This window comes from Anoplopoma fimbria, chromosome 21 (assembly GCF_027596085.1).
Source record: "Anoplopoma fimbria isolate UVic2021 breed Golden Eagle Sablefish chromosome 21, Afim_UVic_2022, whole genome shotgun sequence".
Classification (NCBI taxonomy): domain Eukaryota; kingdom Metazoa; phylum Chordata; class Actinopteri; order Perciformes; family Anoplopomatidae; genus Anoplopoma; species Anoplopoma fimbria.
In genome coordinates, this window is record NC_072469.1 from 3,560,991 (window position 1) to 3,587,059 (window position 26,069).

Below are 26,069 nucleotides of genomic sequence, written 5' to 3' on the forward strand. Positions count from 1 at the left end.
TGCGTGTAAAAAGCTATGAATACTGGAAAAATGAGGTGAGGCAAGACTGTGAACAACAACAGCTACGTGTTCACTGGAACATCTGTTTCACAAAAGCATTAACTAACCGTCCAAAAATGAAAAACGTTTGACGGTGTAAAAAAAAAAAAAATTGTGAACACTGAGAAAGACAAAAAAGAAAAAAAAAAAAACATCATGAATGCAAACAAAATTACTCAAACAGATGGTGCGAGTTTGGCTGGTAACAAGAATCTTATTTCATTTCCTCGCGCTACCTGTTTCTTTTTATAGCTGCCATGTCAACTGGTACCCAGAGCGAAGCGTCGTGCTAATTATGCTTATCATGAAAAATGGAGTGTAAAGACATTGCCTCCGTTATGTGGGTGAATATGATCATAGTGTCTCTACGAGCCAGCTCTCGTTCAGTCATTCCACGCGGGCTTTGTGTTAACCAAATTTGCTTTTTGGATTGACATAAGGTTATCACTGAAGCCATCATTTGAATTCCAAACGCAGAGACTCTCGCTTTGTTGATTCAATTGTTATAAATTGGGAACAACTGTTACGGGAAAGGAATGGAACATTTCTTTTTTTTTTTCTCTCTCTAGTAAAATCACTCTTTTTCTTTTGACGAACTATTAAAGTCGGCTGTGGCTGTGATTGTGCCTCTTGTCTACTGAGCCCACTGGGTGTTTTATGGTTTTAAAGAAGCCCTTGTCTGCCTCCCTATTAATGAATCTTTCTTATATAATTAATTACCATTGTTAAGAGTAATGGGATTTTTAATTAATATCAGTCAACTTTCACTTGGCCTATAATGAACGAGGCAATGTGCCTATGCTTTTTAAGATTTGCATTTCTTTTTCATCTTTAATCGTGCACTGCTGAATCATTTGCAGGTGCCTCTCCTGGGTACTGGTGTTGAATAAACTGCAAACGGGAAAAATATGTTTGTTTGTTTGTTTGTTTTCTTCGTGTCAGTCAAAGTACAGCCAGATACAAACACCCCATTAATCATGATTACAAAGTGATAATTCATTCAATAGTAGACACAAATATGAGCCTCCCCCATAGTCATCCAGGTACAGTTAATACAAGTATTTTTGTAATATTTGGACTGAAAAGCCCGTTCAACTGAACAGATTGAGGAGTTATCAATATACAACAGTAATTATTATTGACATGGTAATGGTAACATATGATGGAAACTATCATGGACACCTAAACAGTATCATGCAATCCAAAACCGACCTGCAACAGATACTTAAGTGAAGCTTGCAAGGCTTCAGAAAGATTTTGATTAAGCCCTACAAGGTCTAAACTTCATTATATGATGTTTATTATTTGTGTTTATTGGGAGTGGGTGACAGATTACATCTTGTGATACAATGCAATCTCTATGACACCGTATCAAAAATTGTCAACCAAAAAATGGAACACATTTTCACAACAGTATTTGTCGCAATGTGTATTTGAGTGCTATGTCTTCTGTCAGCCATGTGTGCGTCATGGCCCGGTCTAACAAGCAAAAAGATTGCGAGCCCCATTATGACTCCATTGTTGCAACCGTCCATCTGCCGCTCTGATCTCTTCTGCTACGCCACAAGTGGAAAAAGAGGTTTTTATGTCATGTCATCTTCCAAATTCGACATAAACCAGACTGAATGATCGCTGTGGATTCATGTGAATGGATTGGAAGAAAGATTACTGGATTACAAAACAATAGGAAATAAGCGGGATAAAAAACAAAAAACGGAGACACCAAACAGCTACTCTTGTTACAGGATCCCGGTGTTACCGTCTGATGTAAGCGTAAGGCACGGGAAAGCAGCGTGTTTTATTAAATACAAGGGCAAACTTGGAAGCACAAGTTCCTGGGGAGCACCTTAGGGCAACAACACTCTAACCAGACTGCTGACAAAAGGCCCACAAGACACGGTTCGCTTTCATTTGGCTCAACTGAAAATGCAATTTCCGGATGATTGTGTTTCGTCTGTATCTATCTACGACTACAAAAAAACGCCAAAACAATCCATTCCCCTGGTGTATCAACACTTTACAAGTTAAAGCTTATAAATGTTTCAAATAAAAAAAACACTCATACCTCTCTCTCACTTCTGTTTGTCAAGGATTCACACGCATAAAGCTGAAATCTCAGTGGGTTTTGTGCGAGTAATTATTCCTCTGCAGCCTCACCTACAGACGTGCCAGACGCATCATTTCACACAAGCACACAGTGATAGACTACTACGATCATTACTGCTCCAATAAGTACTTCTGATGGGAGCACTTTAATTAGAGAGGGGGCTCTCGGCCCAATTTTACAGTAGACTGTGTAACCATTTCCCAGCAAAGTCAGATACGAAGAAACAGTTGGCAATCTCTCACACGCACACGCACACACACACGAACACGAACACGAACACACACACACACACACACACACAAAAAGATCAGAGTAGAAAAAGAAAAGAAGAATACATGTGTGCACAGAAGACATGATGAAGGCTTGGTGTGCTTGTGCTGTTCAATCCATCACAGCATCCATTTCCAACTTGCCATCCACGATTCTTCACTGGAATAAAACACTCCTGAACTAGTGCAACTACATTTCACAGGTCAACAAATACACAAAAGCAAACCCCCACAGCAGGTGGGACAAATCCATGACATACATGCAAATATATAAACTATGTGGCACGGCGGCCAAACAGCACAGAATAGAATAGAAATATAATATCTTACCTTTTTGTAGTCAGAGGTGTGGGCCCTATTATGTGTACTAAAGAAAGGCACATCATACAATCATTCATGGCGATGCAGGATTTGTCATCAGCAAACAATTCACATTACAGGCAGATGAGTGTAACAGCAGCCAACAAAAGCAGAGTGGCACGGCGGCCCTGCAAGCACACCGCATAGCATGGAGCATAGAATACAGAAGAATGGAATAGAATAATAGAATAGAATGTCACTACCAAACACATGCCTGTGTATATGCACCCACCCACACAAGCACATCAGACTGGGCAGCCTGTTGGACATAAATACCCCAATATATATATATATATATATATATATATATATATATATATTTTTTTACAATCCATATCATGATGAATGAATTTGAGGTCACGTAAATAAAATAGGTTACGAACTTTGATGATGGATGCATTAAACTGAGTTGCACTGCATTACATCAGAACAACATCAATAAGTAATGTTGTTAGCTTCAGAGTTTTGACAAGATACTTTAACAACATAATATGACTTGGATCCTGTTATACAATACATTGTTATGAATTATCGCCCCACACACACATACAGTACAGCAAAGGTAACAGTAGCCAGCAGCAGAATAATGGTGAGAACGGTGGCTTTTCACCAAGCAGCACAAAATGTAATAAAAAAAAAAAAAAAAAAAAGACCATGGAATCTTTTTCCATGTTGACACCAGGGACACCTGGTTCACCCTCCAGAGTTTTGTCCTCTGAGGTTCAGGTGGAGAACAAGAACCCTTTGTTCTCCATGTATTGTTCCTGTCAATTTATTCCAGTATTAGTTTCACTTGTCCAACTGAGCAGCTCGACAATGTAACATTAAGCATTGAGCTTCCAAGGTGACATAAGGTTATTATATATAACATCATATCATAAAGACATTTACCTGCGTGGCTTCTAACATAGTGGCCTTCTATGTCACAGAAAGCCATTAATGTCGGTATTTCAGTAACGTCACTTCCAAATGTGTTTCTAAAACATTACATTGTATCCAGGTTGCATCTTGAACTTTTCAGCCATTTTTTTTTTTTTTATTATTCTCATGAGGGTTGCCATTTTCTTTCAGCTAACTTTCCTCCTTTTTCTACTCCTGCACCTGCACAGGTTCACTTTATCTTGTCCAGACTTCTTTAGCTTGAAAACACACGTGTCCATGCGGGTTGTCTTGGCTGTGGTAACCCGCTGAGTGGGTGCGTTTGACTCTAATGAGTCCACCTGGAGGTACACAGCTACCCCTGGAAATGAGGGGGGGGGGAAACCCCAAAATTGTCAGAGGAAACGATTGCTTCCTTGCTCGGTTCCAGTTATTTTGAACGTTCCATCGTTTTTTCTCCTCTTAGCAAGGGGTATAAAGTGTAAAATAGAATTAATGATAAGATAAATAGCCTGGTGTCAACTCTACACTATCTTTGTGTGCTATATATGGGAATATTTACCATTAAGCTGCTATAATTTGCCACTTGTCAATCATGTGTTGAAGGGAAGCAACCCATTAAACTCTGGTATAACACTAATGCTAATAATCATGGTAACCCTCAGCTTTAGAGCCCATGATCAAATTGTAGATAATCCAGATTCTTAATAGGAGTAGGGGTGTTATATTTCATATTGCATACAGCCTAATTAATATGAGTAAGTTGTTTTATTGTTATCAATAGTAGATACGTATGGATTAATAGTGATTTAAGTTTGCGATCTACTTTGCAAACTTTCTTTTGTTTTTATGTTTTTAGAGGAGTATTATATTGTCCACAGTATTTATATAGACAATAGGCTACATAATCTACATTTCAGATTTTGTTCTCGCTGCATAAAATGGAGTGGGACCGAGTTCTCATGCAACAAGGGTCATGTACTAGAAATAATTTGAATTTGAATACGGATGAATAATGCTCCCTGTATGTTTGAGCTCCCGTCTGCGTGTCTTGGTTTGTTTTCTACCGTAACCTACAGAGAATTTATAGTTGCATCCCAAATATCCTCTCCTCTCCATTGCTGCAATTATCATGGAGATTCACTGGATAATTGGCCATGTGGAAATGATGGCTTGTTCACCTGTGGGGTGGAGAGAAAGAGACTGAATAACTGCCAAAAAAAAAATAGACATTCATTAGCTAGTGCATAGAAGCTGCACCATGGTAAAGGTTAGCGAAAGTTCACAGGACAGGAGGAAAACTGTGGGACAGGAGGAAAACTCACAACTATGACATTTTTCTTACTTTGGCACTGAACATTGGGCATGAATTGTGAATTATAATATAATATATATATATATATATATATATATATATATATATATATGGATATATATCTATGGATGTAATTCCAAGGCTAATAAATCTGAATGTGATTACCGGAAAGAAAAGGCTTTGCTGAACTTATATTATTGCTGCAGCAAAATAACATTCCCTATATTAAACAATGTTACTCAAAGCCAGCAGGTACTGGCTGGCGACATGCCGTTACATCAGTGCTTAAAATATCTTGTCTCCCGGATAAAACTGCTGTTCAATGGTGTCGGTGGAAACTCCATGCCATTGTTAATAAGGCTAAACAATCCTTATCCATGTATGGTGATGGTCACGTAATATTAGAGCCCTTAAATATTTAAAAGGCTTTGTATTGTATGACTGATCTCCCTGCGGAGGTAAACATAACTCTGTCAATAAGCTCTCTGCCACCGGCCCAGAGTGTGTTTGTCTTGTACAAAGAGAGCTGCCGTGGCCCTGGATCTATATTAACAAAGATGTTCTCTGGCTGCAGTAGTGAGATTTGGCAACTGTGCGGAGAGTCATCTGGTCACAGACCTCTGCTGTCAGGCGACGGTATTAGATATTGGTCTAGTCGAGTATTTACCTCTAGTTTTTACAGCCCAGATCTATGCCACTTTGAGGAAAAATCTCACTGAAGATTTTTGAGACGTCCCTGAATAGAAATGGGCCCATGATGTTGAAGAGTTATCACTGCAGCGTAATTGCACAGAGAAGGATACATTATTTATGAGAGATTTAGCCTCATTAATCTGTGAAACGTTCTGGAAGTACGATCATTTTATTTTTTTTCTCATGACTTAGTGTTTTGCAGATCTTTGCAGAGACTTGAATTTGCTCTTTGATGCGCAGCCAGTTTCCTTGACTGTCTTGGTGAAATAGTGTTCTTTGACAGCTCTTCCCCAGCGCTTTCAATGAATCATTATCCGTGCCAATGTTTGCACTCAACCTGTCTTTTTTTTCTCCCTTTTGTCTTGCAGCTACACACTGACCTCGATAGTGGGGACAATGGGGTGAAGTACACTCTCTCGGGAGACGGCGCTGGCTCCATTTTCACAATTGACCAAACAACTGGGGACATCCATGCCTTAAGGAGTCTTGACAGAGAGGAGAAGCCTTACTACACCCTACGCGCCCAGGCCGTCGACATCGACACCAATAGGCCCCTGGAGCCTGAATCAGAATTTGTCATCAAGGTTCAAGACATCAACGACAATGAGCCAAAATTCCTGGAGGGACCGTACACGGCCAGTGTCCCCGAGATGTCCCCAGTAGGTCAGTGACCATATAGGGGTTTGAAGAGCCGGTACTTAATTGACAAGAATCATTTTCACTTTGTTTTCTCCTCCTGAACTACAGAATAAGAAAGTTTCAGGAGCATCACAGGTACAACCAGAGGGGCAATGCTGCTCCCCTCAGATTTTGACATTTCACAGATCCAGTTATTCTTGGTGTGCCCTATATTTCACAGCTTTGTCTTTATACATTCTCCCCTAAAGGGAGAACAGATCAAGGTAATTTGCCGCGAGAACGGTTCCTCTAGATCTGAATAGCAATGAAGCCCTCAAAACTCAAAAAGTCAGACGCCCCTAGAGTATTTATGGGTATGAAAAGAAAAAAACAAGCCAGTAAACACTCATCATAAGCTGCGCAACAGTTTACCGTAGAATCAGAGACGCTTTCAAGTTGATCATAAACACATCTAGTGGGGCGTCACGGTGGTGTAGCGGTTGGCACTGGCTTCAAACTCGCTGGAAGGACCTTCGGTGTGAAGTTTTCATGTTCTCCCCGTGTTTGCACATGTTTTGTCCTGGTTTCTCCAGCTTTAGATGACTCTAAATTGCCCGTAGGTGTGAGTGGGAGTGTGAATGGTTGCCTGTCTCTTTGTGTCAACCCTGTGACAGTCCAGCAACATTTTCAGGGTGATCCTTTTGTCACCTGGGATCGGCTCCAGCCCCCGCTGAGCGTTTACAGATAATGGATGAACAGATGAACGGATGGATGGATGGACGGATGGACATCTGGTGTGACCATGGCAGCAGAGTCCAGGGCTCAGCTTGAAATAAAAAAACACCCACCGAATAAATCAAGTACAATTTATCCCATAGTCTTTTATTTAAGTACATCTTTAAGCGTAATGACAGAGCTTGAATATTTATGTTTATCTGATAATTTTAGCCTATTTATAACATTTAATCTCATATAAAAAGCCGGCAGACATCTGTGTGTTTCACTGACTAGAGAATAAAGAAAGAGGACCTTTTATTTGACAAGATAATCACCTAAATGTTGCTATGACATTTCATGTGAATTTACCAAACATTTTCTAAATGTTTCTTTCCTGTAATTATAGGATACATACTTTATGTATCATTATTATGATCTAATTTGATGCTCGGCAGTCTGCAAAAGTCATTTTAAATCACCACTCTGATGTGTTGTTTGTATAAATAGTTTACTGCAATTAACTTTAAAAGGGTACTCCATTGATTAAGTGTGTCATCTCCATATAGTTGTTGAACTTGTGAGAGACAGATTCAAAAAGGTTCAGGACTAAGTTCTACTCCCTGTTAATGCACATGTCCCCAAAACTCTGGATCCTACATTTCCCATAATACAACAAGATAGCGTTTCATTTGATGCCTCCTGCCTCATGTAGTGCATAGCATACGATTCCGGACGCATGAAGCATAAATGTGATCAAGAACGTGGCTTCAATATCAGTCTAACTGCAAAAATCCATCAGTGCTTTTGTGTGCTGGAACTGGAGATTATAAATTATTAGAATAAAAGAATGAAAAGACTGTAGGTTTAAAAATAACCTGTTTTTGTCATTACAGTTGAAGACATAAAATTCACAAGTTGGAACATAAGCATTGCCAAGTTATGCAGCGTGACACCACTATCAGAAATATCTAAGCTGATAATATAACTGTGAGTCTGAACCCACACACACACAAACTTTTCTGAGATATTCTTTTTACGCAGAAGAAACATCAAACCAACTAAAGTCTCTATCAATATTTGTAGCAGCAGCAAGGCTGATCAATGGGTTCATCAACTGTTACGTCCCTCTTGATGTCTTTGGCTAGAATCCCCCTTTGGATGTTTTTTAATGTTAGCAGTGAGAAACAAAAATTAAAAGGGAGAGATGCTGAACAGACATTTTCAATAATGGTTGGTAATGAAGATTATGAACAGATATTATGAAATCAGTCATAGCAACAATCCCTTAGAGTGGTGTGCAATTAGTTTATCCCTGAATCACAAAGAAAGCGACAAATTAAAAAAAAGGACTTCAGTGAGTTTCCTGAAAAATTTGTATTACCACAAAATGTCTCGGCCTTAATTAATTTGTTAATTTCACTCCTTGTCTCCAAACATTTCAATTAGTTAATATCAGATTTGTGCGTGTTATTCCACAGAAGTCCTTCCCACATTGGATCAGTATTTCTATTGTGCTTCTTCTCTCTTTATCCTCTTATTTGAATACAACATCTGTATGCATTGTGTGTATTGTGCCACGTTGATTGGTTTCCTCTGCGTTACATTTCAGTGATTTGTTGAATATTGTGATATAAACAGTATTCAATTAATTCAGATAGATAATCTATAGTTTGCTAAACTCTGTATTCTCCTCCTGTTTTTATCAACAATGACCTTTCAAACCATTTCCTACAGCCGGCTCTCACTCACACACCTGAATTTTCACAATTGCGTGAATAGAATTGAATCGTCTTTATTGCCTCACACCGAGGGGAGAGGCTCTCTTCTTTGTTGCCTGGAAACGCTTAGGTGTCTGCGACGCTCCGAGGCTTTTAAAGTTTCACTGCATCTGAGCCCGCTGTACTGAAAAACATGTTAATGTATCATATGTCTAATCAGGCATGTGTGGCTGGGAGGGATTGAGACACTAATCTCTCTCACCTAATTTTTTAATGCCATTGTTGCCGTCTGTTCAGACTGCAAAGCCTATTTAATATACAGCAAGTTCTTTACAGACGACTAGGAGCTTACCGGAATTCAGAACTGACCGTGTAAATGTCCTCCCACCGGTCAGTGTCTCCCGTTCACATGAGTGTTACACAAATCCTGCGGTTGAAAAATATCTTCACGCAACATGTTTGTGATTGATACATGTCTGCCCGTGAAGTCATCCATGTCAACTTGTCTGCAACTAGTCTTTCTAAAGGAACACCAGACTTGTAGAGTTATAAAATAGTCAGACTGATGAGGCATTTTTGTATTGGTTACCCTTCCCATTAAACTGGAAACTTTGGATTGAGTCTGCTGTATTTAAATACACTGTAAACAAGCAGCGAGTTCAATGCCAGCTAGTTAATGAGGATGAGCCAAACATCCAACAAGTAATTATTCTGTCCTCTTACCCCAGCAGTTTGGAACACTGCCATCCTAATGCTATTCTTGCCATGGCCCCTTTGTATTCTTAATGGTAGCATTGTTTTATGAATAGTCGCACAAGAGCCCTTTGTTTTTCACCCTTGCTTTATTTATTTTTTTAAATAAAGCCCACTCAGTAATTCTACAAATGTGCAACTCAAAACATACATCAGGATAATCTAACAACACCCTGCCACATCCTTTCTCCTTCACACTCCTCCTCACTGCACTCTATCAGCGACTTTGACCGTCGGTTATTAGCTGCAGCTCACTCAGTCGTGATTCATCATTCATTAGTGTCAGGTGAGATCGTTGGGTAAACGGATGAACTTCAAAGACTTTGGATTGCAGTCTCATGAGGAAACAAATGAAGTCATAGCCAATATGTCTTCCCACTCCTTTCCCCAGGGACGTATGTGACGCAAGTGACAGCCACAGACGCAGATGATCCTACGTATGGAAACAGCGCTAGAGTGGTGTACAGCATCCTGCATGGCCAGCCGTACTTCTCTGTCGACCCTAAAACAGGTAAAGGACATTTTCCTTGCTGATTTATGTGACATAACAGTGATTCAGTCAATTTGAAGTTCACAAAGATCTAGACATTTACATTTAATATGAAAGTCAACAATAACTACCATTTTTTTTTTTTCATGACATAACTTATTTAGGCCCTTACTCTTGAAATATATGTATGATTAAGTGTCTTCTAAACCGGTCATTCCCAAAGACTGGGTCTGGACCCTCCGGTGGGTCGCAGGAGATCGCGTTAGGGACGCCAAATAAATTAACATTATTTCTTCTATAATCTTTTATTTATTATTAATATCTGCACTACATCTTGAGCAACATAAGGGAGCCTCGATGTTTGTATTGTTCTGATAAATACGGCCTACTTATATCATTGATATAATGATATAAGTAGGCCATATATAAATAAGAAGCGTATCTAACATCGTGTTTGTTATACTAATGAGATAAAAAAAAAAACAGAGCCTGTTAACTCTGCATGAGTGTATATTTTTTAACGAGAGAAAATGGAAAGAATAAGATGCATTCATTTGGTCTTATTTATTAGTATTTACCATTAAATATGTTAGCAATTACAAACTGTATATCTCTTCAAAATGTGGTTTACCTAATCAAGATGATATGAATTGATGTGGAAGCAATAGGAAGAATTCTTAGGAACGTTCAGTTACCTATAAATTGGCTCTTTTCACGATTTAAAGAAAAGGCCTATTGTGTATTGGTTTGTGATGGTTTATCATTTGTTTAAAATGGGACCGCAGGAAAAAAAGTTTAGGGAACACAATATTACACAATGTGGTGTAGACCAGTGCAAGCATATATCAAGACAATAAAAGTGGCCCCAGAATTGACCCCAGGGTGACTCCACAAAATCAGTGGGCGATAAAAGAACACACTGTCTCCAGCAAAGATGGTACAAAATGAAACTATTCAGCATTAATATCAAGCATTTCAGCAGTAAGCCAGCAAACCGCTATAGCTGGTAGCTTCAATTGAAAAGCCAAATAATACAATGACATCTGATGCTGTAGCATTAGTTAGTCATTTGCACATTACCACTGCACTTTGCTGGTGTAGGCGGTTGGTGTCGTAGGAGGAAAGTGCCAGTGAAAAGGCGGGGTGAGGCATACACCTTCGTACCACTAGTGTTCTGACTGTATTTCAAACTGATGCTGGAAAAATCTAAATCAAAGTGATAAAGTACATGTTTGCCCTGCTGGGTCCGCATATATCTCCAAACGCACATCAACAACGGGAATAAACACCGCAAGGCAAAGGTGAACAAGAGAGAGGGGCTGACAACAACATGCTCAAATCTCCCACAAGACACCACCCTTCTCCAAAAGAAAAGATGAATTGAAATACAGTAAACACAGTCTTTGATTTTGTATCCACATGTGTTAGGGGTCTGCAGATCAAATGGTACATCCTCACATCCTCACTGTATTAAAGGAAAAGTGGAGGGAAAAAGTGCAGACCCACCTAGCCTCCCTCTTCCTTTTAGCCTGCCAACCTCCCACTGACCTAGCTATTAATCTGCAGTACAAACGCTCTCTGATCTCAGGGTCTCTGATCCTCAAGTGAATCATTATATGGCTTCTCCCGAGTTCCCCATTGAATGTCAAGTGTCTCCAGTTTGTGAAATGACCTCTATCTGGGCCTTGGTGAGAGCCGCACAAGCATCTTCTTCTCCTCAGGTGGAAATATATCCTGCATTTGGAGGAAAATTGTGCAATTGGCATCAAACATATTTCAAAGGATTTTATATTTACTATGTCTTGCCTTTTGTCTTTTTGTTTAACCCACTATCTCTATCGCTCACTCTCTTCTTCTCTCGCTGTACACCAGGTGTTATAAAGACAGCCTTGCCCAATATGGACAGAGAAGTTAAGGAACAGTACCAAGTATTAATCCAGGCCAAGGACATGGGGGGCCAGCTGGGGGGTCTGGCCGGGACCACCACCATCAACATCACCCTCAGCGATGTCAACGATAATCCACCCAGGTTCTCTAAAAGTGAGTGCCCTTTTGTAGATAATTGAAGAAATATCAACACCGACTTTTATTTTTGTAAGACAATAATAATGCAGATGACCTTACGCAGGTTAACACATTTTATGATTGGGAAATAAACACTGTGCAATTACAACAGGGCAGGGGGTGTTCATCATGTCTACTCACTGTAATTGGTTTTCATTATTTGTCATTATGTGCTGTCGTAAGCAAATGCTGTTTATTTAGCATGATTGCATCTACATACTGCTGTCAAATAAACCGGGATTGGTGTTATTTCGCTCATGGGGCATCCTTCTATATTTAGATCAGGTTTGAGCGGGATGGTGCTGCAGTCAGTGTATTTAAACACTGCATTTCATCCGGTATTTTGAATAAGCTGCTAAACCAGATTAATTCGATTGTAGCGTTCACCAGGTCATGTTAAAAACCAAGCTGGGGAGAAAAAAAATACTGTAAATACGTTGATCTATAAAACCTTCTTTGCTTATACTAAGCATAACTATTAAATTGTGTGCAAAAATGTATTCTATTCCAAATGAGCGAGTGTACAACAGGAGAGCAGAAAATACTGCTCTGTATATGGATGCACTCTCTTCAGGTATTGTGAAGCGACACCGAGTGGTCTCCTCTGAATTTAAATACAAGCAGTCTGACGGTCAAGCTCCTCTGGCTGCGGGGAAAAGATGATATTTCCATAATGCTGTCACAGCAGAGAGGTGTGGGCCAAGTATGGCGGCTCCTCTGCCCTGTCCCAAATCCTCTCTTTGTCGCCTTCTCTCTTCTATCTATAGAGGGCTTGCAGGTTAAAAAATAACAACAAAATAAATGTGTGGTTGCCATATCGGAGGACCACATCAGATGATTCTGTTGACTTATTATATAGCTGCATGGATCCATCCCACATCTGTCTTTTCCATAAATCCTTTCCCCCCCTCAAGGTATTATAGATTAAGTATTTGTAAACCATCAATCCTCTGATTGCACCAGATGTGGGTGCAAATGCAATGCCTGTAATGGTCATGACTAATAGGGGTGTATACATTATCATAAGTTATCATAAGAGCTAGTGAACCCACTGACAGACCCATCTAAGGGACAACCCAGGCAAAAACATGGTTTTAAATGCATTGATCAATTTTGAGATTTTGAACTATTTTGCTTCCATAACATGTCTTCTTTCAGGCTAGTGGAGAGACATAATCCAAAATTTTTTTTACCGCTTTGTATATTTCTGTCTGTAGTTTTCTCATAAATTCACCTAGAGTTGCCATTAGATAATGCCTAATCTGCATATTTAAACATAAGTAATCAACTGGGTAAGTGTCATGATGATAACTATTGGTTAGAATATTTACCATACTCACCTGTATGTATGGCATTTTACAAAACAGCCGTTTTTTTCAGATTCTGAGCCAAAAATCTCCACTTCAGCAGCACTTTCAGTTAATATTTATACTCTGGGGGTTTTTCCCGAGGGGATTGTTCATATATCATTCATAACCTGATTTCTACCACATTTTATATCTGAAAACATGGCACATTGCTGACTGTAATTTCTGATTAATGGAGTGAGACATATCAAACATCCCCTCTGTAACAACCTTTGACTCTTATACGTCAACAAAATAAAACAAGAAATGTTAAGGCTTGTTTACATCCAATGTTCAGATTTATGTTTTGGAAATGTATGCCATTTAGCACATATATAATAAGGTAATGGCTCATTTGCATATCTAAACATACAGTTTGAGAAAACTTGAATAATAATTGCCTTAATGTAAGTAATAAAGTGGGGAATTTTCATAGAGGTATGTATATTTATATATTTTACCCTAATCATCTCGGGCTGTCTGCCCTTAACAGCTGTTTGTTAATTTCTCTTCAACAGCAGCTCCCCGTTTTGGCACTGGCACTATGTCCTGTCTTTCAAAAGGACATGAACCTTAAACCACTTTTTAAATGAATGCCTGTCCTTGAAAGTACTTGATTATTTATTGAAATCACAGTAGCCAAATTCATCCATGTGCCTCAGGGGATCAACACTGAGGAAAGAGCTGAGATCCATAGTAAAATTGAGGAATAACAAATGAGAGGGAGTACAGTAGCATATACACAGAAGTAATGTAGCACAACCTCAAGTATAGTTCTCATTAGAAACAGCATGTTTTGCAATATATTATAGGCTGCTATTTTGGTCTTGATTCAGTACCTTTATTTTGGTCCTCTAACAAAAATAAGAAATGTCTCTGCCAGGCAGCTTCCCCTGTCACACTACGGGTGCCTTCGACACTCTTATTGTAGACATGTATGTTCAAGTTCATCCATCTCCAAGTTTGATGCCATTTTTTATGTCAAGCAGCACTATCCTAAGACAGAGCTTCTCAGACACTCGTACAGACTTTTCTCTCCTGCACACAGCCCTCCCCATTTATAGGGTTTGTTTGTCACATAAGGGCCAAATAAATCAATTCCCAAGAACAAATCATGTTTTTTTTCTAGGACTGTTGTTCTTTGTTGCTGCAGCAGAGCAATGTGTCAAGTTTCATCAAATGGAGGTTGTTGAGAATGTGTTAAATTAAGTTTAACAATACAGTGACGCCGATCACAGGTGCTAGCCTGTGAGTATAAGGAGTGGAGGAATTTCATTCACAAAGAATAGTCCCAAATAAATGTTTGTAACCTTTGACTTAGCTCCAGCTCCAGAATAAATGTTCAGAATGATTGTCACGTTAAAGTCCGTAAACATTTCCTGAACTGACAAGATTGTTTGTGATATAATGAGATGTGTTAAACATTCTAAATCGTCAGAATAATTTCAACACTATCAAAGTTTTTTACTGAATTGCCAACGGCATCACTGCGATGCCACCAGGTGTTCTCACTGGATTTGTTAGTGCAAAAAGTTTTCACATATCTGGCATGAGCAGATGCTACTGTTCAAACAGCCAGCCATCTCTGAGAGTGAAGCACAGGGAAACAAAGATGAATTCCCACCCATTGTTTGGTGTAAGTGTTAATCAATCACTCCATAGTGTGTTTGCTTATAGATTTCTTCCCTATGTCCCCAACAGTTATTTCTGCTGTTGTTAGCATCAGAGCCCCGAGGCTCTTGCGTATGTGGTACAGGTTGAGTCGGCCAATTACAAGGAGCCGAGCAGCCTTGATGTCCAAGCACGTCAGCTTTGAATAATGTCATGCCCATAGCCACGGGGCCGACAGAGCATACGAGCTGCTTGCCTGTGGCTGATAAAGACACGGGTGTGTGTGAGACTGCGTAAAGGACAGAGGATGTGAGGAGCTCAGTATTCCTATCCAATGTCTAGTGATGAGAATAAATAAGTCCAGTCTGATGTTTGTTTGTTGACAGGTTTCTTCCACCTACGTGTTCCCGAGTCTTCATCGGTGGGGTCAGCTGTGGGTAGAATCAAAGCCCATGACCTGGACATCGGGAGAAATGCCGAAGTAGAGTACACCATTGTGCCCGGTGACGGAGGCGCCATGTTTGACATCACCACCAATGATCACAACCAGGAGGGGATCATCATTCTCAAAAGGGTACGGAGTCTCAGAAACTAAGACAAACACGTTAAACATACACTGTGAATTCTCACATAAAAGCCTGCATTCAATGTAAAAGACTGTGAAATCATCATGTAGCGAACAACAGCGGTCAGGCTCTGGGTTTCTGTTTTTAACATGGATAGCAGTTTCCTCCATCTTTTAGTTCCACTTCTTCCACTTTTACATTTTCACACTAAAAGCCCACCAGTGAGGGAGAAAGCCTGAATACTTTTAATGTCAAAAATCTGCTGGAAATGTTGAGTTTCATTCCCGGTGCACAAATCAGGGGATATTAAAAAATTGCAGGTCTGGAATCAGTTGGAAGCAGTAGGTAGAGTACAATGATTTAATGAAAAAGGTAACTCATATCTGGATGTCCAAAAACAGGCGGGTAGTAGGATAAAATCAAAATGCGAAACACCACAGAGTACAAGGCAGGAACATAGACACCAGCAACTAAAGCTGACAACCTGACGCTGAAACACAAGGACTGAATACACAAGAGGGTCATCAACTAATGAAACACAGGTGTGGTAGAAAACAGGCGGGAAAGGACAATGGCAGGAAATAAAACCATACATGACACGTGAGGAGAGTCAATTTCAAAATTTCAGAAGATCACGACATTATGAAGAGATTATAATGTATTACAACAATGATACACTTTGATCCTTGTAAAAATATGTTAGTGAGGGCAATATTTTGGTACTTCACCTTATAAATCTTTAAAAAAAACGTCTATAATATGTGTTGACTATTGTTATTAAGCATTATGAGTATCTATAAGTGCTGAAAACTATGATTAAACAATCTTATAAGCAGCTCATAATGCATCATAAGTATGTTTATGATGCATTACAGACATGGGATTCATAGAAAGTGTCTCCTAACTTAATATTCAGGATGTAGCATGTCACCAATGTCATTTCACATATCCATGGGAGATTGAGGAGGGGGTGTTTTTTTCATAGCTTTAACATAAAACACATGCCTGTTTTATATTCAAGCTTACTGCAAAATACATATGCAAAACAGTGCAGTATGGGCTCCATGAAACATAAATAAATCACATCACATCTTGACACCAACATAGAGCATCAACAGTAACATCATAGGACAAAACAATACGAGGGAGTAACTCTGGAAAATAGATAGTGGGATACATTTAATGAGAAGCCTATATGATCAAATATATTATATATAGGAGTGTGTATGTGGTCTCTCGTTGTGTTACATAATGCTGTACCAGCAGGACACTTGGCAGATGCCAGGGTTGAACCTGTGATCTCTCAGATATGTGATGTTGCTGGTGTCCTTGCTGTCCGTGCCTCAGAGCTCAGCTCAGAGCACCGGCGTAGCTCTCTGCGAGTGCCTGTGCTATATAAAGCATTCACTCAGCAAGTCAGGGCCCATTTACTATGCCATATGTTCTTTTTGCGCTAAATGGATTAATGCATCAAGTGCATGATGACCCACAGCAAGAGATCCCGGCCTTTGGTTGCACTCTCTGTGAATCACACAGCATCGGTACCTCATTTGATATCCAACTTTCACCACATATAACATTTGCAGGGCCGTGATGTATCGTCACATAATGGCCAATGTGGCACAAAAGCACCGGTGATATTAGAGACATGTATTATTCCTAGCAGGAACCCTTTGAGATCCACCATTTCATTTTGTAGGAGGACCCACAACTGCCAGAGGTGAAAGGAAAAGGACATTACAGCCGCGGACTAAAATGAGAGGGAGAAATAGAGCAATGAGTGCTCATCTCCTAAATTGCTAGGCTTTATTAAAACTTATTATGCAATCAATTATTAACATCAGCCTATATGTATGAGACAAAATTAAAAGCTCTGTTCCATGGTTCAGTCAATTTATACCTATAATAATATCCTGACCTTATGATGTCCTTCACACCTTAGGAGAGATTTAACCATGCAGGGATATTTCTTTTTAAATCTACCACTGTGCAGATTATAAAACAATTCCATTCATAAACTATACAAATTTTAAACTGTGGATTTTGGGACATATAGTTATAAAGTAAGACCGTTACAACTGCGCCAGCTTTTGAAAAATGTCGTTGCGTCATGTTGTTTTGGTTTATGAAGTGAAAATCTCTCCATCTCCCAACCGCCTTCCCTCATTTATGTTTATACTGAGCTCTCCTCGGGGTGTGCCTAGTTAAAGACGCCAAAAATCCATAATATCCAAACACACTAAATAGAAACATTATTATTACTCTACCCACAGGCTTGACTGTAGAGAGCCAGAGCACGGTATTATTTCTCTTTGGACATGGAAAGCATTCGGCTGGCGGACGGTGGGTAATAATATGCCTTTGTGATAGAGAGTCACTGTATTCTCTCATTAGGGTTCCAGGAGACTACTTTTAAAAGGCACACCTACTTTTACGATTATGATGAGCATCAATGCGACACAGAGGGCATGAATAAGATCATTTGCTTTAATGAAATCACCATTAGACTGACTCCTCAGTGCTCTGTACAGAGGAACTCATTGTTGCTGGTTTCTTTGCCTTTTGAATCAGTCTGGTTTTAAAGCATTGCAGGGTTAGCAAGGTTGGTGAAAAAGGCTGCAATGAGCAGTTTCTCAAGCTGTTATTTCTCTCTGCCATTTGGAGACACTACTAAATAGCTACTCACGCTTCCACACTTCTGCCAGCATGCTATTCAATTACATCCAGTCAGAATCTGTAGAACAGCTGGCAAATGTTTGGCTCAGTGTCTCCGAACGCGCCACGTAACAGTTAAGAAGCATAATCATATGAATGTGTTGAAGTTAGTAGGTCTCGCCCACACATCAGACTACACAGGTGCACACATACACAACCCCCCAGCGTTTGATGCACAGTCTGACGATTCCTTCGCATTGTGCTCTGCATCTTCCTTTTGGCAGGATGAGGTCGACCCCGTGGCGAGTTTATATGCCATTTGTTGTCAGTGCTATTGAGCTTCAAGAGGGGGACAAAACAAAAAACTGCGGAGCAATGCCGAGTTTGCAAAATGCAAAAGTCACAAAATGTCTCTCCGATATGGGGAAAGGAGAAAAATGTTAATGTCAGAAAGTGAAGATTTTTGTAAGAAATGCTCTGTTGCTTTGGATGAAATGGATTTCTTTTCTGGAATTACTTATCTTCTCTTTCTCCCAAAATGCTGTTTAAGTTTTCGGGTACATTTTGGCACCTGAAACACTTTCAATGAATACATACATTGAAATATCTTGTAAGAAAACTTTACGAACCACTCATTCTGTTTTACTGTCATGTTAGCCTTGATTATGTAAGAGCGACCATTATTATTTAACAAAGTTGATATATCATTTTAATTAGTTAAATCATCTAAGTTTAAGTCACCATGAGTTGTATGTAACAAAATAACTGTATCAATTTTATTCCTCACCAAACTTAAAAAGAGAGTCCTTCAGACGTTGCAGCTTTTAAACGCAAATTCACTTCTGGAAGATTAAAAAAGTGGGTTTTTTTTTTCATTAAATCCTGTCTCTTTCATGCAAATTCACCTCGACAAAATACTTTTAAGGAGTGGTAATACATCTTTTTTGTCACTTTTGTTTCATTTCGGGGATACAGCGTATATTTCCTCTGATTGCAAAAGTAGCCAATTTTATCTGTTCCTGTGCCTTTCAGGGTGTTTCTGATGTAAGTGTCGAAAATATTCTTTTTGGGAGAGTGCAAATCTGCATGTTTTTCTTTTTTTTTTCAAATGTAACAGACCGAGGTATTCGTTAACTGGTTCATTTTTAGTACATGCCCCAGCACACAAAGGTGTGTGATCCTTTGATCCCCAAAAATATTCAGCTGAGTGAGTAATTGATTCCCTGCTCAGTGTAAGAGCTGCCTCGGGATGCTCCGTGCATGTGTTTGAACATATGGCCAAGTATGTGTGTAAATCACGTATTCGTGCGTACATATATTGTATGTACTTAATGTGCTCATAAGCACGGCTATAGATCATCGTATAGTGACCTTCTCATTGACACTTATGGAATAACAGAATGAGACACTAAGCAATTATGATGTTAATGAGGACAGTTATTTGTTTACATCATGTGTACCCTCAATGGATGGCGAGGATGCATTTTTCCTCCCATTGTTCTACTCGCAGTGTTTGATATACTGCCATATAACAACCAGGCAGCATGATATATTCCCTGCAGTGGTAAGCTGCTGCACAAAGGCATCGTCTATGGGGGATACTCTCAGCCCCCTCAACTGACCAAGCCTCCCCCCCCCCCCAGTGTAATTTGCTAAACACCATGTGCCTCTACGCGTGTGGGATTGTGATATTAGCAGGACACGGACAGTGTGAGATATCGAGGGGAGAAAGGATGAGCTGTGCCTTGGAAAGGTGTGGGGAGTAGGTAGCTGGAGATGAAGCCTTTATGAGTTGTTCACCGCGTTCCCAGAATACTGACCCGCCCACAGACTCGTCTTATTTCAGATTGGTGGAAGATCCCCAGAGACAGGTGTGCAAATGTGTGCAGACAATCCATCTCTCTCCCTCTCTCGGTGTCTCTCTTTTGACTTACCTCCCTTGCACCGAAGAAGAAATTAAATAAATAAAATAAAACCCACAGCGGGACGGCGACGAAAGCCACATTGTACACAAAGCACAGTTTGGCAGACCCCAAATTAGAGACTCCGGAATGTTGGTTATGATAAGAGGATCAGGCTGAGTAATGGGTTCAAAGGATGATCATCTGTTTCCCAGTTCGACGATACAGGGGGGAGAGGAGAAAAAAGAGTCACCGAGGCATGGAGGGAGGTTTGCACATCCCATCTGCAAAACACAGGATTATGGGAGACAATAGGTAAACCCAACAGTGAATTCCCAGGAAAACGTGCAGACAAATGTGTGCACACCGAGCTACACGCTATACATGGAACACTGCAATACATACAGCTTACAGACTTCAATAGCACACCTACATGTCGGCAGCGTCGGCCCGATAACCTTGGGTTGTGTTGGTAAAATAATTCTCATTCCGATTAAATGTCATTTGTCCATTTGCATGTTTATTCACCTCCTCCTGGAAGAAGAGAAGATGGCAGATATGCGTAATTGAAATGTGCTGTTCTAGGCCTAGAGGAACAGCTTTGTTTAATGGCAGCATGTGTGGCATAATATTTGCTGCCTAACATTCAGGGAATCCATTTTAAAACGGGACTATCTCCTCACTGTACAAACCGGATGCCCCCAGCGGCCACAGGGCATTGAATGAAGAGCATCTGCTGCAGACCTCTGGCACTGCCTCCAAATCCACTGCCCCAGAGCGCCAGAGGGGTTCAGAAAAAACATTTCAGAGGAGTGCAGGTGACTTGTGTAGTGCAAAATGCTGCACAAACACCTTAACCACTGGGTTAACCTAGCATTTGATCGTGAAATATTTAATAGAAGTCATAGAAATAGAGTGTCTGTAATATAACAAACAGTGAATGAGACAAGAGACAAAGGAGTGATGTCTGACTCAACCAGAAACTACATTAACATGTTTCAGCACCATGGACAGAGACAGAAAGACACCGTCTGAAGGGTTCAGAACAATGGAAGGAGACAGGTTAAAGCAAATAAAAAAGAAAACTTAAAACAACCATCAATAATGAATTGTAAATTGATAGTTAATTAAAATTAAGTTAATAGCCATCCAGATAATGTTCATTAAAGTTCACAAAACCGAAATATCTGGTCCATGTTTCTATGCTTATAGATGTTTAACAATGTCTTAGAGGTTTACAAATAATTTGGCAATCATTATAAAAGTGTTAATACAGTAGATAAAATGTTACAATGTCTGCAACAAGAAAGAAAATAGTTCCTACATAAAACTGCTCACAGCTTTTGGCATCAAAATCTGAGTTCCATATAGTCCCATTATATTGGAGAGGAGGTCGATATCTCAATGCACCAAAACAATGTAGATTGATGAATAGCACTACAGTTAGGAGGGGAAATATTTTCATGAATTAAGCCTTTAAAATAACTTTTAATTATAGCATTACCAATAATAAGTACACATTATTAGCTAGCATTTCATTTTGTTTTTTTTAACAGTAACATATCCATAAACTAAATGGGAATTTAATATTTTGTTCTCATCAGGTGACACACTTCGAAAAGTGGCCAATGATTCATCCAGCTTGAACGAGGTCACATTTTTTTCCCGATTCCTAACCGAGCACATCCTGGTGATTAATGTTGTAGCGTTGCATGGCATTTAAGAAAAGAGCTTGTCACCGACAGCGAGCAAAACTGATAAACATTTTCATCCAAAACAAAATGCCACTAATTGCCTAGATTGCCGAAGCTCAAACGTGGCCCTACTTAGACTTCCCTGAAGTCATAGTCATTGGCGGTTCTGGTGCAAGACGCCCTTTTCATCCTTCCTGCCATCTATTAAGGAATTAATTTCACTAAAGTCAGACAGTGACTGCAGTCTAATTTCTCTATCAGAAATGTCATTACTGGGCTGTTTGAACAATAAATCATTTCAGAGAACGGAAGACTAAATGCCTTTTCGTCAAAAGTAATGTTCAAGTGACTAAAGTAATGAACAAACTATGAGCTACCTTGACTGAAGGCCAGAAAACAGTGAGGAATGTTGGTTGAATACAAAAGAACACAGTGATCTGTGGTGTGATACAGTTCACAGCTTACACAAGGACACATCCATGCATTGTTAAATTACAAAATGTCCTTACCTTGTGAAAGTGTCCGCTGTATAATCTCTAAATTGCCACAGGGTGAATGCAATATATAGTAGCTTAAAACTGATAGCATTAAGAGCTCATCCGGCGGCACGATACCAACCGAGCCTTGCTCACAGACGGGGTTGAATCTAATCTATTGATTATCGTGCTGAATGTTCCAGTGGGAGGCCAAATGAGTTATTTTAGGCCCTGGTGTGAAAGGGAGTCGAAATAAGGAGAAGAGAAGAGAACAATACCTGTGAACAACAGGACGTCTAGGTGCCCACCACGGATGAATGACACCGCGCCGAGCGACCAAGCAGGGAGCAATGCGTGTGTGTGCGTGGCTTTACGTGTATGTGGTTATGCGTCTGTGTGTGTGTGTGTGAGTGAGTGAGTGAATAAGTACAAAGAGGGGAAAAAGAGGCGTCTGAGGTGGTGCTCGGAGTCGACGGAGTGGCTTCTCTCTGGCGTCCTGGGGAGGCGTGGGTGTAATAGATTAAACCGGTGTCTCGGGGCTCATCCCACGGCTAAAACCCCCCGTCCTATTAAGAGTGGCAGCGCGAGTCTTTCACAGTCACTCCACTCCACCGCAGTGTGGACGGGGCTGCTGGCAAGGCTCTCAGATGGCACTCCACTGTTGTGAGTATACGCTGAGGAGGGGGGTGGGGGTGTGGTGGAGATGCTTCGAGGCAGCCAAGGACACAAAGCCATGTGACTGATGGCAGCACAATAAAGTGAGCATCTCCTCTCCTCGGTGCTAAGACCCCCCCGCTCCGGTCTCAGTATTCAGAGGGACAACAAATCGCTCTCTGGGGCATGTAAGCTTTTCTCTGCTGCTGAAACGCTCATTGTGCTTTGTGGTCAGTTGACTGCTTATGGCGCAATGATGGCCAGAGGTCTTTAGCATTTTTCTGCATGGAAGGATCTCGCTGCACTGTCAGTCAACGACTGCAGTGACCTTATAAAGACGGCACTCATACGCAACAGGGAAAGTGCTCGAGCCACTGAGTCACGATAGCCTATCTCAAAATCTCAGCGGAATTTATTTCACCTTGAAGCTGCTTTGCATCCCAGAAATAAGTTGTTTATCTTATCGGGGCTTCGTTGGGACTATTAGCGCTTGCTGCAAGCCAACAGGCAAATTATTAGCTTCCAGATGATGGGTGGTGTCGTGTGGGATCAGGAGGTCTTTGGCCTCGGCGGAATTAAGCGTCCAGACACGGCCCCAATGTGGCGGTTCGGAGAAATGTGTTGGCTCACACATTTGCAATTAGAAATGCGTGATATTCTCGGCATGTCTGGCTCAGCTTTAGTTTACTCCCAGAGGATAAGTCGTGTGAGTGGGTGTTAATGATTCATACTTGGTATTGTAAATATATAATACTTTTGTGAATGGATTTAAGACTACTCTGCATATCACAGATTAACTTGCATTATTTTTCCACCCTATTTATCCTCCGTAGGTAATACCTGTGTTCAGCACAAACAAATGAAATCAGCCTGCTAATGACTCGCTTGGGTGTGATCATGATCCTTCAAGGGGAAAGGCTCGCTTCACCCCATGCTGTTGGCAGCACACTATCACCCGTATTGCTGGACGAGCTTTGGCTGAGATTTGAGAAGAGTATTGAACTCTGCTATCGTAATACTGAACTGAACACACAACGAATCGGAGAAGCTATTCAATATGCATATATCACCCTGCTTCTCCCGTCCCCAAAATAACCAGCAAGCTGAGAAAAAACAGCTGCAACTAACACTTTGTATCGCTCAGGGAGCACGCTGTGGGGGAAGGGACCAGAAACAGACTTTAGAATCAAGTCAGAAACAGATTTCACTTCATGGATTTCCTCTTAGCATATCATCATCAACGGGCACATCCATTGTTCTGTATTCACAAGTGTGAATCCGACAATGTAAGGACTTTCTTTTTTATTGTGTTTGAAGCGTAATACTGTACCTGCGAGACTGTGATGCCCTGATTAGTCCCTCGTTCTGAATTAACAAATTCCCTTGGAACATAACAGGTTCAACTGGCAGGGAAAAAAATAGAAAAAAAAGTTCCTTCATTCAGTATCACTGCCAGTGCAATGAAGGTGCACATTTACATATCAAAGGGTGCTGCACCATGTCTAGAATTTCAAGTGTGTTCTGTTGTGATGTTGAAGAGCAGCAGCACTGACATGGGAGGAACTCGGTCTGTCCTCCTTACAAATTCTTCCGTTGATACACTTCCTTGTTGTGTCCGCAGTAACCCATAAAAAGGTGCAACATACAACTGGAGCGGTAATGAGACACTTCAAACGTGTAATTGAACACACATAGGTGTGTGCAACTTGTTTGAGGGTAATATATGTGTGGAAATGGGTAATACTTACTCATACAGCACTGGTTCTGAGCGCATAAGTAGGTCATCTTCCAGGAAGGGGGGAAAAAAACGAGAAATGATACATGCAGTCAGAGAATGAACGGCTTTTTTTTTTTTTTTTTTTCTTTCTGAGAAATTTCCCTTATGGCCTCCAGATCTGATTTGATTCTCCCCAAGTCAAGCGTTGACACATTAGCACGTCTTCTCATTAACTCTGAGTTTCTCATTACCCCTTCCTGGCCCCATTTTATTCCTAGTTAACAACAGATATCCCAGACATACTTGGACACTCGTGAGTCTCAGACACATTAAAAAGGCAGTGAAGTTCTCAACATTGCTGCTCTCCAGCCAAACCAGGATATGTGAATTAATCTGAGATATGTGCTTGACGGTTTATCATATGGCTGTCCGTGCATGGTTCCATGGCTGTAAGCAAGGCCGCTCTCTCCTCCATCTGCTGAGGAAATGAGCTGCAATTTGTTCCTCTGTCATCATCTCTTTTCTTTGCTTCAACTAAATAAGTACCTTTAAGAGCAAAAAACCTTTCGAGTGTGACATACATTGGATAAATATATCAAAGTAACTCATTTTTGTTTGGTGATGTGATAACTGAGTGTACAAAATTGTCTGACATAGTTTAGATGTGTGATGTCATTCAGTGAGGAGACTTTTAAATTCACGTAACCTGCCCTCTGGTGGCCGTGATGGAGGCACTCAACTCTTTGGCAAATAGAGAAACTAATCAGTCTGAGTTTGTAGAAACGGTTAGCTCATTAGCTACACCTAGTCAAGGTGTTTGCTCGACTTGATTTGACTTTGAAATGAAACTTTTGTCAGAGTATCTTTTTTGCACAGCACTGAGAGCATCTCATAAAAGTTATTAGCGGCCTGCTGTTGCATGTTAACATTACGATCATGAACTTTGGTCATTTCTGGCAGATGGCAGTGACAACAGAAGCAGTGCAGTTAAGGGTGCTATGTAGCTGGGCTCATGTGGTCCAGGAAAATGATGATGTCAAATATCTGCTGCAATATCATCCTGCAATATTGATTTATTTGCTTTCACATCACAAACAAACCGCACCAGGGTCCACTTGGAAGTCAACCAAGACCCTCCTTTTCAGGCAGTCTCGATTCAGCTGTTTGATTGACAGCGTTAACACCGGTCCAAACAAACCTTACTAAACAATGAAACAAACAGAATTAACCGACCAAAGAGATTTTGTATGTAAGGTCGGCCGGCAAACTGTGTGACAGATTGTAAAAGACTGTCTTCCATTTTATGTATTTTAGTTTTCTCGTCCATTATAAGTAGTATATTTGAGAAAATGAACCGTATTTTGAATATTTCCAGTCCACGGTTAATTAGCATCAAATAATAATAATAATCTGTGAGTGCCGGCTGG

At 40.3% G+C, this 26,069-nt stretch overlaps 1 protein-coding gene across 1 annotated transcript in view; it reads left to right on the plus strand.

Moving 5' to 3' along the window:
* The window catches only part of LOC129110522 (cadherin-12-like), a 59,220-nt gene that overhangs the window by 10,291 nt on the left and 22,860 nt on the right, over nucleotides 1-26,069 (plus strand). The window contains exons 2-5 of the mRNA XM_054622605.1: nucleotides 6,031-6,325; nucleotides 9,860-9,979; nucleotides 11,831-11,998; nucleotides 15,366-15,553. Coding sequence (XP_054478580.1) covers nucleotides 6,031-6,325; nucleotides 9,860-9,979; nucleotides 11,831-11,998; nucleotides 15,366-15,553 — 771 coding nt within the window. The remainder of the gene's footprint in view (nucleotides 1-6,030; nucleotides 6,326-9,859; nucleotides 9,980-11,830; nucleotides 11,999-15,365; nucleotides 15,554-26,069) is intronic.